This window comes from Bison bison, unplaced genomic scaffold (assembly GCF_000754665.1).
Source record: "Bison bison bison isolate TAMUID 2011002044 unplaced genomic scaffold, Bison_UMD1.0 scf7180017864068, whole genome shotgun sequence".
Classification (NCBI taxonomy): domain Eukaryota; kingdom Metazoa; phylum Chordata; class Mammalia; order Artiodactyla; family Bovidae; genus Bison; species Bison bison.
Genome location: NW_011494640.1, coordinates 8,047,002 through 8,060,197, shown reverse-complemented (window position 1 = coordinate 8,060,197; position 13,196 = coordinate 8,047,002). Strand labels below are relative to the sequence as shown.

Below are 13,196 nucleotides of genomic sequence, written 5' to 3'. Positions count from 1 at the left end.
ACTATCTTCCTTTTGGTGTTGAAACTTGTTTCCTGTGGATTGATAGCCTTATTTTAAAATTCATTAACTCGTATTTTTCCAACTTTTCAGTGACTTTTCTTTAAAAATAAAAATGAATCCTGGGTTACTACGCTGTGATTTTCTTATACACCCATTATTTAAATGTGAAAGTCAGTCATGTCCAATTCTTTGCGACCCCATGGACTATACAGTCCATGGAATTGTCCAGGCCAGAATACTGGAGTGGGTAGCCTTTCCCTTCGCCAGGGGATCTTCCCAACCCAGGAATCGAACCCAGGTCTCCCACATTGCAGATGTATTCTTTTTAAGTATAGTTGCTTGAAAAGAGAACTGAAATAGGGTGATCAGTATAAAAGCCTTGAACTAGGTCCACACAATAAGTGACAAACAACCTGGCCTTTTTTTTTTTTTTTTTGGTATTTGGGGAATTATAGAAATCTTTGTAACCACGATCAATTTGACCCAAGTTCTTTCTGTGACTTCCTGGGCTGTGTCTTTCGATCCCAGCATTCTAATACAGAAAATGAGAACATAAAGCTTGATTCATTATGTGCCCAAGTTGGGGACACTTTCTGTCACAGGATACTGGATGTGACTTGATTCTAGGTGGTTTGCGGGTGAGGGTTTGTTTTAAGAGTTATGTTTTACCTGTTTTTGTATGTGTACATTAAAGGATTTTGTCTCTTTAGTTATATCACAGAGACTCATGTACCTAGTAGATTGTAAGTGACAAAACTGGAGTTAATGTCTTAACTCCAGATGAGAAATTTATTTTCTTTTTTGCCAAAAGATACTACCAAAAATGTCATAGTCTAATGAGAGAGAGAGAGGGGAAAAAATGAGATTTTGATCAAATTTGCTTAAGCAGAAAAGCCAGTAATTAAAACAGTACAATGTTAAATCTTAGTAGGAAAGTTTAATCTACCTTGTAAGTAGCTAAGATTGGCAACAGGAGAATTTGGCTTTTTCTAGAAGTTGTCTTTTCAGTGTCCATCTTTGGTGATTTAAATCCATGATACTTTACAAACTCAGAAAGTCTTGTAAACAAAGATGTTGCTGTAGAATGAAATGTTGAGACCCATGTTATGTAGTAGTGGAAAGTTAATATGAAGGCTGAAATGTAGTGAATGGAGTGAAGAGAACAGCACATTTTGGGGAGATACTGTTCTAGCAATTTGCATCCCTTGTTTATTATTATAAAATTTCAGTTCATAATGTCTTAAGGCTGTACTCCTTTTGAAGTGTCTCTTTCAGTGTTATTTCCAAATACAAGCTTTTACTGTGCTTCAGGTACATGTAAGTATAAGAAGGCTATCTCATTTCTTATTTAGAATGATGCACAGAAATTGATAAGAGGTTACCTCTGGGGACCTGAGTTGTTATATAGCATGGGATCAGTGGGACACTTTATTGTTCTGTATGTTCTTGTGTACTTTGTACCGTGTGCATGTGTTACTGGTTCAAATTAAATACTGAGTTAAAGTTATGAATGAAATTAAATACTGAATGAAAGTAGCTGGATGAAAATTTCGCCAGTGCATTTGTTTCTCCTTAATTTGTGTGTGTATATATACACTTACATATACACCTAAGTATTAAGATTCTGTTAAACATATGTATATTTTGTCAGCTATGTTTTTCTAATTCAAATCAGAAACAGTAGTCTTTTATCTTGTATTAACTAGTGAATGGTTGTAGGGTTCTGTCCAGGCCTAAAATTGGTGGTAAGTTTGTTCATTTTTTCTTTATTTATTTTAGTGGTTTTTTTAATGTAAGGCTATGCATCTTTAGTGGCTTTCATCATGCAGAGGATTTCCAGCAATGAATCTCTGATGTCAGTATCATCTAGTTTTTCAGTCAGCTCCTGTTTTTTCTCCCCCAGGGACAAAAGTGGCTCTAAATCCAGCACGTGCATACTGAGGCAAGTTAATGGATTTAATATGAAGCACAGAAGCAGATAATGCCAAACAGCAAGCAGTAATTGGTACACATTTGTGAGTAAAAATTATCTCTTTTGGGTCTGTTGTGTTAGTCTTTAAACCATCTGCATGCCAGATCCTTAAAATTCACACGTTTTGGTAAAGAATAAAAGGTGCAAGTTAGCAGTCATAATTAACCAATTGTCAGGGTGTAGCCCCTTAACCAGCCTCTAAGATCTCTCCAAAGCATGTCAGTGACGTGGAGTTTGAGATGTGTGATATGTCTCTGACATGGAGTTTAGGAAATGTCCCCACTGTGACTTAAATTTATACTCCTTGATTTTTTTATTGTCTTTAATTTTTATTGACCTTGACTTAAGTATAATATCTTTCACTGAAAACTTAGTGTAATTTAGTTTTCAAAGTTATTTGCTTTTAAAGAAATCATTACTTATACATCAAATATTGTTACTGCAAATACATTTTTCTGCCTTTTACATTATCTTTGTGATTTCTTCATTTGTACTCAGTCTAAAAAAGAAAAGGATCCCCCCCCTTCAGAATATAATACTTAAGAGGAATTTGTGACAAAATGTTTTCTTCTAATCTGACTTCACATTTGTATATATGTTTGTTTAACTTTTCTTGACCCTGTTTGCAAAATCATAGTATAGTGAGTATGCTTAAAATGGCCCTTGTGATTTTTGAGGTAAAGAACTCTTTTTATGAGAGATTTGAACATTGGTTTTGGTTGAAATCCAAAAATAATTTTAAGTAGATACTTACTTTGATTCGTAGTTTTCATATGAAATGAATTGTTGAAATACTGATTTTTATTCTTTCTTTTTTACAGCTGGAAAAGCAGTGTCCGTGTTGTTATGCACACCTCCAAAAAAGTTCAGATCTGTAGGGGATTGTTGTGTAAAGTAAACAACTCCAGGGTAGCAGTATTTTAATAGCTTTTATAGACGTGTGTTTACTGTATTAAAAATGAGTAAAAGAACAAGCAATGACACATCACTAGGAAGGTCAGTGACATTTTATTCAGTTGAGCTGGTATTATAGGCTTGAGACATAGTGGCTTTAAAGCTGATTGCCCACAGGCTAATCATCTTTTACATCGTGATCAATATTTTTTTTATCTCGGGCAACTTCCTTTCTGCTGCTTTTCCTTGGAGCATGGATGCTTCTCTAATTTAGAAGATTTTGCAGTGCATATGTTTTGCCTTTCCCTTTGAAGGCATGTCATGTTTTTTTAAATATACATGCAAATATATTCAGTACAAATGATGAATAGTGTGAACCTTTCACACTATGGTCCCTCAAAATGAATGCATACATTAAGGCTTTATTAATGTATATTCTTTATTTGATTTTCAAAATTTCATCTCAGTCATCAGGTATACATTCAGTAAGAGACGTTTTAATTTGTATTTTGTGAAACTCAGGGGGGTTGCTTCTTTTTTAGTAAATTGAGAATTAACATTATTTACCTTCTGAATCTGATTTTCATCATTAAAAAGTTTTATTTTTTCCATGCATGATAGCAGTTTCTAATTTCATTTTTATAAAGTCCTAGCAGCTTCCCTTCAAATAATTCACTAGGAAATTTCTATTTGAGTTTTATTTTCGGCGGTTTTTAGTTATAAGCAGCATGCCTATCTGTTTATGCAGTGAGGAGGAGGAGAGTGTATCTGTGTGCATATTCATGTTGTAGTTATACACAAATTTTAAAAATCTGCTCCTAAGTAATAAACTCAAGGTGCAACTTCAACTAAGTGGGAAGGTATTATGTTGAGAAAAGCATTTTCTTCAGTCTTGCATTTTTCCTTTGTATGTGTTCAGTACTCACAAACGAGAAGTCTTCTTGTGCTCTTTCTAAAGGTATTGTCTTCTAACTTCACTGCATAGAGAAGACGGGCATTTTAGCACTCACTCACCCCGTCTGTAAATTTTTTGCCCGCAGAGTGAGTGGGGCGGCCTTTCCTTCTCCCACTGCTGCTGAGATGGCGGAAATTAGTCGAATTCAGTATGAAATGGAATACACCGAAGGTATTAGTCAGCGAATGAGGGTCCCAGAAAAATTAAAGGTAGCACCACCAAATGCTGACCTGGAACAAGGATTTCAAGAAGGAGTTTCAAACGCTAGTGTGATTATGCAAGTTCCAGAGAGAATTGTGGTAGCAGGTATTTTATATTTGTTTATAAAGTTGTCTGATAAACCTTTATATTACATGTTTTTATGAAAACTTTTTGAACTTTTCAAAATATTTAGAAAAAGGATTGGGGCCCACTCCAGTATTGTTGCCTGGAAAATTCCGTGGACAGAGGACCCTGATGGGCTGTAGTCCATGGAGTTGCAAAGAGTTGGATACAACTAAGCGACTGAGCACACAGGAAAGGGGTTGAGAAATGCAACTTTACATTTTCTTCAAAAAGTTTATTAATTACCATAGTCTGAAATTTCAAATAGTATTTGTTAATAGTTCAAATAATTATTGAAGTATTATTTACGTACATAAAATGTGTGTAATTTTAAAGTGGATAGCCTGATGATTTTTGACAAAAGTATACTCCTATGTAACTCTACCACAGTCCAGATATAGAACGTTTCATTATCCCACCCTGAACAGTTTTTTATTCGGTTCTTACCCCTCAATTTCTGGCAACCATGATCTCCTTTTTATAACCAGAGATCAGATTTATCTTTCCCAGAATTTTGTATGAATAGAATGATAACACTATATTATATACTCTTGGGTCTGGCTTCTTTTGCTTAGTGTTAGGTTTTTGAGAGTCTTCAATATTATTGCTTATATTGATTGTTCTTCCATTTTATTTCTAATACTGTGGATATACCACAATTAGTTTATATATTCACTTGTTGGTGAACATTTGAGTTGTTCCTTTTTTAGTGCTATTAAGAATAAAGCTGCTATGAAGACACGTGTTTTCATATCTCTTAGGAATGAGTTGCTAGATCACATTATATTATGAACAGCTGTCAAACTATTTTTGAAATTGGTTGTACCCTGCTATGTTCCCATCAGTGACATATGAGTGCTCCATTTGCTCCGCATCCTTGCCAGCACTTTGTATTGTTAGCCTTTTTAATTTTAGCTATTCCTGGTGGGTGTGTAGTGGCAAATACATTTGAATAAAACCAGTATCTTTTTAAAAACCTCCCTCCTCTTTATTGTTTTTACTCTCAGGAAATAATGAAGACATTCCATTTTCAAGACCAGCAGATCTTGACCTTATACAGTCAACTCCCTTTAAGCCTCTGGCTCTAAAAACACCACCTCGTGTGCTTACGCTGAGTGAAAGACCGCTAGATTTTCTGGATTTAGAAAGACCTGCTCCAACCCCTCAAAATGAAGAAGTAAGTACTAGAGTTTTAACAGTATCTGAATTTGAAATAACATAGACAACAGCGAAAGTGAAAGAGGCATCTGCTGCTGCTGCTGAGTCACTTCAGTCGTGTCCGACTCTGCAACCCCATAGATGGCAGCCCACTAGGCCACTCTGTCCCTGGAATTCTCCAGGCAAGAGTACTGGAGTGGGTTGCCATTTCCTTCTCCAATGCACGAAAGTGAAAAGTGAAAGTGAAGTTGCTCAGTCATGCCCGACTCTTAGCAACCCCATAGACTGCAGCCTACCAGGCTCCTCCATCCATGGGATTTTTCCAGGCAAGAGTACCAGAGTGGGGTGCCATTGCCTTCTCCGGAAAGAGGCATCAAGAGCCTATAAATCATGTCATTAGCAATATGTAATAATATCCTTCTGCATGAACCATTGATTGCTATAAATTCTGGTTTATAAATACTCAAAATATGATACTGTGCTTTTTTTTTAATTTAAATATCATATTTCAGGAAAATGACAATTTTTTGGAAGGCATTAACATTCATTGGGTCTTGAGGGAAGAGCTTTTATGGGTAGGAGTCACTTTAAGCAATACAGAAAATTTGGGGAATTTTAGCATGGGAAAAAATTAACGCATCACTTTGTTATAAGAGCTGTCTGGCAGTTGGCGAAAGCTCTTTTTATCCCCTTGACACTACCTATTCTCTTGCTTGCTCCGAAGTTTCTACTGAGTTAGTTACCGTGTTATGTAAGGTTACTAGCCCTTTTGATCTCAGTATGGCAGTGTATGGACTTACTAAGATGTTAGTAGCGAAGTTCAGATTTTGCCTTTGCTGTTGATTTAGGGCCAGTCTTGTAAAACTCCTTTGCTGTGATTTCTGTAGTTGCCACTTTTTCATTAAAATTCCTAAATTCCTATGTTGTCATGATTCTAATAAAAGACAATATGCGAAGATAAGTTTTTATTGGTAATGAAACTGCCTTTGTCTTTCATCTTTCATATAGTCCTTCCTAAGAGGGTAAATCATGCACATAATCTACAGGAGCGCAGTTTCCCAGTACTAGGTATAGCCTTTTCCTAGGCTGGAAGTTTGTGCTGAGGTGACTCAGATAATACAGGTGCCAGTTTAGACATTCCACATATTTGCTTGATGAAAAGTACTGACTTTGAATCTTCACATGATGAAAAGGCACTGAGGTAAATGCAGCAGGACTATATTTAACAGACATCTTTTAAGCTTTTGGGTAAGATAGGACAGTGAGACACGCTTCCTTCACAGTGGTCTGAGTGAGGGAAGGACCTCTACGGCTGTGAATAGTACTGTCTTGGAATGAGGATTCTGCCAGAAGAGAAACCCTCCCTCTGATATTCATTTAGTTTTATTTGCCTTTCTAGCTTCATGATCCCACTGTTTTAGACACTGCTTGGTGTGGATAACCAGCCTGAAAACAAGCTGAGCACTGTCGTGAATGACTATTTTATATTAAAATAATATTTTATTTTAAAATAATAAATAAGTGGCACTTATGTTTTTGTAAATCACCCCCTTTTTCTGAATGATAAAGGATGAGTGATAGAAAATTTTTTACTAAGATTTCCCTCAGTAGACCTAGATTCTAAGCCTGTGTGGGGTTTACTCCTGCAATAATTATGATATTTAGTCAAATGTGATAAATGTCCAAAGTGTATAGCACTGAAGCGAAAAACTGAGCCTGAGAATGTCTTAATTTTGAGGGCCTACTTTGCTGCTTACTAACCACATAACTTTCATCTAGTTGTTTAACTGTTCCAAAGCAAGGCTCATCTCTAAAATAAAGAAGAGAATAATGCCAAGTACATAAGATTATTGAGAGAATTTGGTGTAATAATATGTATAGTATGTTTAGCACATGGTTCTAATTGATGTTAAAAGATCAGTAGGTACAAATATCACTGTTATGAAAGTTAGCATCTTCTGGCAGAAAATATGGAAATAAGTGTCTTATCAACAGATGAATGGATAAAGAAAACGTGAGATACACACAGAGACACACACAAATACAGTGGAACACTACTCAACCATAAAACATGAAATTTTGCCATTTACAACAGCATGGATGGACTTGAAGGATATTACGCTAAATGAAATAAGTCAGAGAAGGACAAATACTATATGATATTACTTATACGTGGAATCTAAAACACGCAACAAGCGAGTGACCGTAACAGAAAAGAAGCAGACACAGATATGGAGAACCAACTAGCAGTTATTAGTGGAGGGGTCGGCATTAAGAATTGGGGAATCGGGGGTACAAACTATTGGGTGTAAGACAGGCTACCAGGATGTGTTGTACAACATGGAATATAGGCGGCATTCTGTAATAACTATAAATAGAGTATGACCTTTAAAAATTATATGAAATAAAACAGACCATTATAGGGGAAAATATTAAGGCATCTGAGCAGATTCTTGAGGGAGAGATAAGATCTATCTGAATAAATCTGCAGAACCAGTAAACAAAGACCTCATGGGCATTGATTTGTCCAAGATTAGTTTTTATATATAAATGCCTTCAAGTAATTTTGACTTTTGGTTTAACTGTGAAGAACTCTTGCAGTAGGCTCCAAGCCAACTCCTTTTCTGTTTGGTTTTTTTTTTTCTTTTGTTCAGATGGGTAAGTGGTTCATAATCATAACCAAATTTAAACCACGCTTTGAAGTTATGCGCCACTTAGTATGATTTTAAGTTTTGTTGGCATGAAATACAGGATTGTTTTCTGCTCTGATGGTGCTTATACCCTGGTGATCTATTCCCAGGTCTTTTTTAAGAGCATTAATAGATACTGGGTTTGCATTTTTGAGAATGTTAATCTTCAAGTCTGTTGGTTCACATACCAGTTGTCATTTACAATAAAATCTATTTTTTTTTAAACCATTAAGTTGCCAGAGGTATTTCCAGTAAAAAAAAAAAAAATTTTTTTTTAAGCAGAAAAGTTCGTGATTACCATTGTTTCAGTTATCTCCTGTGTGTGTGTGTCTATTAGTCACTCAGTCCTGTCTGACTCTTTGTGACCCCCATGGACTGTAGCTTGCCAAGCTCCTCTGTCGATGGAATTCTCCAGGCAAAATACTGGAGTAGGTTGCCATTTTCTTCTCCAGGGGGATCTTCCCAAACCAAGGATTGAACCTGGGCTCCTGCATTCCAGGCAGACTCTTTACTGTCTAAGCCACCAGGGAAGCCCCAGTTATCTCCTGCTGCCCATTAAACCACCCTAAAGTTAGTGGCTTGAAATAGAAAATTGCTTATTTTTTTCATGGATTTTGTCGGTGAGATGTTTGCATCAAGCATAGTGGGGAAAGCTTGTTTCTGTTGTATATTATCTGGGCCTAGGCTAGGAAGTCTCAAAGGCTCAGGATGACTCAACAGCTTGAGGCTGCAGTCATCTGAAGGCTTACTCACTCATAGGTCAGTTGATAACTAGCTATTGTGTAGACCTCAGCCAGGATTACTGGCTGGTATAACCACACATAGCCTTTCTGTCTGGCCGCTAGGGTCTTGGTGCTGTTGTTCCAAACAATGAAAGGGGAAAAAAGCAGAAGCCTTAGTGTTGTTTCTAACTTAACCTCAGAAGTCACATTTATCATCTCTGTAGCAGTCACTAGCCCATCTAATTTCAAGGGAAGGAAACATAGATTCATCCTTTAATTCCATCTATTTAATGGAAAGAGACCAATAACATTTTGTACGAAGAGCATGTAAGGTGGAAGATTGTAACTATTTCTAGAATACTAAAACATTTAAGCATGTGAGATTTTTTTTAGTTTTCAAATTGCTACCGCTAAGTCGCTTCAGTCGTGTCCGACTCTGTGCGAACCCACAGACGGCAGCTCACCAGGCTCCCCCGTCCCTGGGATTCTCCAGGCAAGAACACCGGAGTGGGTGGCCATTTCCTTCTCCAATGCATGAAAGTGAAAAGTGAAAGTGAAGTCGCTCAGTCGTGTCCGACTCCCAGCAACCCCATGGACTGCAGCCTACCAGGCTCCTTCATCCATGGGATTTGCCAGGCAAGAATACTGGAGTGGGGTGCCATTGCCTTCTCCATTCAAATATCTAAACTAATCTGAATTTATTTTAACCTCAGAAGCCTTATTTGTAATATTTACAAATCTATCCCATTTCCTATAGTGTAAGTGCCTTTAAAAGCTGTTGTGAACTGTTCGTTAAGTAATGCAAGTATTGATGCTGGGAAAGATTGAGGGCAGGAGGAAAAGGGGATGACAGAGGATGAGATGGTTGGATGGCATCACCGACTCAATGGACATGAGTTTGGGTAAACTCTGGGGGTTGGTGATGGACGGAGAGGCCTGGCGTGCTGTGGTTCATGGGGTTGCAAAGAGTCAGATGGGACTGAACTGAACTGAATGTAAGTATATTGCATAATTATAATAAATAAAAATATTAATAATTGTACCAGGTAAGATTGAGACTTAAAAAAGCAACTAGAAGTCACTATTTTCATAAAGAAAATAAACATTCCCCAGTTTATCTGCATTATAGTAAGTAGAGGTTTTTTCCTTAACATGCCGTGCATATAATACACACACCGAGTAGCAATTCATGGTTGTGTTATTTTTTAATTTTGTGAGTAGCCTTAGATTAAGGTCCTTTTGATGCTAAGCAACTACTAGACTACTAAGAATATTTTCCATTCCTTTCCCTTTCTTTGTGCCTAACAGATCCGTGCAGTTGGCAGGCTAAAAAGAGAACGCTCTATGAGTGAAAATGCTGTTCGCCAAAATGGACAGCTGGTCAAAACTGACTCCATGTGAGTAGAACCACTAAGCATTGTATCTCATTCATAGTTGTCTCTATACACTGCCTGTCCCATCCTTTTCTAAATGATTTACTTACTCTCAAATATTTAGAAAGAAAAAAAGGATGAAGTGTTATGTTTTATACCTAAGAACCTGAAGAAAAAAGTCATTTACTTGTAATAGTGTTTGCAGTTTATTATGTAATACATTTACATCAGTTTTATATTTCTGTAGTACTCTTTATAACCTTAAATTTGGGGAAAGAAAATAAAGCATAAACACTTTGTTAAGGAAACATCTTCATTTTCAGGTTACTTAATTTGTGATTAGATTGTAAAAGGACTAGCCACTCTGCTTCTAATGAGCCATGGTAAAGAATATAGCATAAGCAAATGGCATTTTTTTTTTGCTTTCCAGGATTATTTTTTTAGCTCTCTTCCTACTGAGTCACAGAATTCTTAGACCCTTTTCTTTTTCTAAAAATTTAAGTACATTGTTTAAAGGACTATTTGTGTAAACCTTTCTTTCTCATTTGGTTACATTATCATACCCTGGTCTTAAAAACTACCCCTACCATTAGATGTTTTAAATTGGACAAGTCATTTTTGTTGTTTTATTAAAATTGATTGGTTTTTAAAATAAAATATCCCTTTAAAAACTGGTCAGAATTTTTTAAGTTTCAAAGCCATTGGTGATTTAAATTATATAAATTACTGTTTCTTCCTCATTAAATTTTCAACTTTCATACGCTCATTTATCATGAACCTGATTTGATGTCAGGCATCACGTTAATTTCTCTGGGAACGAATAAAGAATCAGGAGGTGATAATGTCCCTTACAGCTTGCAAACCTAGATAAAAAGCAAGACATTTAAATTTACATGGAAAATAGCATACAATACAATTATGCCATTTGTATTAAACCATATGAAGTTTTAACTTGGGCTTGACTAAAGAATATAGGGACACAGAAGGGACTTTGATGGGGATTGAATCTCTCTTTTTTTGCATTAGGTGCAAAGGAGAACTGTAACTGTTTTCATTTCTTGGAGAATCTTGAAATGCTTCCTAAAGTAGTTATAATTATTCTGAAGCATAATATAGGAAGATAGAAAGTTTGAAAGAATATATGTCTCCTTCAGGGAAGGCTTATCTGAAAGATTCAACCATTTTTAATAATGAAATTTTTTGCGATAATTGTATGTTTTCCTGCAGGTCCATGGCTAGCAGTGATCGCCAATCCATGGAATTCCTTTTTCTAGACTATGTTAAAATATGTTACACAAAGGTGAAAAGACTACCTAATTTATGGTGAAGGTGGCTTCTTGATATTTAGAACCCTCTCAGAATGATTAAACATAAACCTAAGGGCTTTTGTTATTTTCTATTTGTAATACTTTTTAGGGCACCAAAAGTTTCTAATTAACTTTCCTGTTATATAAAGATATTGCTTTTTATTTAGGTCCATGATTACTTTGAAATTTCCCATAATGAAATAAAAATAGGACTATTTTACTATAGCATCACTTTTTTCCCTCGCACAGTATATATTACTGATAGCTAAGTTCAGTTGACAAGAAAGGAAACTGCTCTGCTCTATAATATATAAAAACCAGCCTTGTGAAGCATGAGTTAGAGTAAATGACTAGTTCATAGATATTTTTGCAGTTACCAGTGATGAAAGTTCCTCAGAAAAGATGAACAAAGTTAGCTAATATTTGAATTATTTGTTTCTTTAAGTCCCTTGAAAGGCATTTTCTACCCCAGTTCCCCGGCCACGAACCAGTACTTGTCCATGGCCTGTTAGGAACCAGGCCACACAGCAGTAAGTGAGCAAGCCTGCAAAGCTTCTTCTGTATTTACAGCCACTCCCCGTCAGTCACATTACAGCCTGAGCTCCACCTGCTGTCAGATCAGTGATGACGTTAGATTCTCATGGGAGCACAAACACTAACTCTAGCGTCAGGCAGAATGTCCTGAGATTGCCACAAACAGAAATAAAGTGCACAGTAAATGTGATGTGCTTGCATCATCCTGAAACATCCCGCCTCTGCCCCTCTGTCTGTGGAAAAAGTGTTCCATGAAGCCAATCTTTGGTGCCAAAAAGGTTGGGGTCTGCTATTCTAGATGTTTAATAAAACAGAATCTCATGTTTTACTTTTTGGTTGTAAAAATAGCATGAATATTTAACTATACAGTTTTTTGCAATAGAATGCTTACCTTCCTTAACCATACTTTTTGTTTTGGTAGTTATGTATGTTACCATGGTAAGATACTTAACCGTCTTTTTGTTGATAGTGTGACCTTGCCCTTTCTTCTGCTGCTGTTATTAATTTTATTATTTATAATTGTATTCATCTTTAAGAATCTACGTTTGATAAACTTTCAAATTTTTATATAATGAGCAAATTATGTATTTAATGCTGGTAATACGGTAAGGAAGAAACTATTAACATGGGTCAGCTGTATTTTACCTCTACCAAAGTAATTATTGGACTCTTCCTGTCTTTACCTACTTCAGCCTTTTCTCTGTGATGTGATCTGATTATGTGTCATTGTGCATGAACGTTTGCCTGCCTCCACCTTATTTTATTCCTTGGATTTAGGAATAGAAGTCCATAGGAGTATAAGAGCAGGAGCGCTGGCCTTGTTCTCTCCCTTACTTTCAAAGAGATAATAGGGCTTATTATTGACATGAAAATGATCAGCAGATTCGTATTTAGCTTTTTTCTTTGTGTTATAAAAGCTGAATATGTAAAAGAAGCATAATTATTATTTAAGGTGGCACAGATCAGATTCTGCCCCAAGAAATAAAATTTCAAGGTTCCAGGCACCGATTTCTACACCGGAGTACACGTAAGATTTTATCTGTCTGCTCTGCTTTTCACAATTAGGAGTTGTTTTAATTTTGCAGGCTTATGTGACACTAATACTTCACCGGGTAATTGGCATGTACTGCCCTAATTCTCTTACTGTTTGGCTTTTAAGTACCTCTGTTTGAGGATTTCTCAAGCTGTTATCAAACACTTTATTAAAAAAAAAAAAAAGCTAGATCAACTAAGGAAGTTATGTATGATTTGCAGTATAATGGTGAAA

The 13,196-nt window shown here is 36.1% G+C and overlaps 1 protein-coding gene across 16 annotated transcripts in view; it reads left to right on the top strand.

Annotated features, from left to right (window-relative positions):
* MFF (mitochondrial fission factor) overlaps positions 1-13,196 on the top strand; it is a 29,130-nt gene that overhangs the window by 1,501 nt on the left and 14,433 nt on the right. For 4 of the 16 annotated variants that reach the window (XM_010837037.1, XM_010837035.1, XM_010837033.1 and 1 more), the window contains exons 2-9: positions 1,904-2,015; positions 2,794-2,968; positions 3,907-4,127; positions 5,153-5,322; positions 10,024-10,112; positions 11,316-11,388; positions 12,351-12,367; positions 12,882-12,956. In XM_010837037.1, coding sequence (XP_010835339.1) covers positions 2,931-2,968; positions 3,907-4,127; positions 5,153-5,322; positions 10,024-10,112; positions 11,316-11,388; positions 12,351-12,367; positions 12,882-12,956 — 683 coding nt within the window. In that variant the 5' untranslated portion in view covers positions 1,904-2,015; positions 2,794-2,930. The remainder of the gene's footprint in view (positions 1-1,903; positions 2,016-2,793; positions 2,969-3,906; positions 4,128-5,152; positions 5,323-10,023; positions 10,113-11,315; positions 11,389-12,350; positions 12,368-12,881; positions 12,957-13,196) is intronic. The other 12 variants (XM_010837046.1, XM_010837045.1, XM_010837041.1 and 9 more) reach the window with 5 other exon arrangements.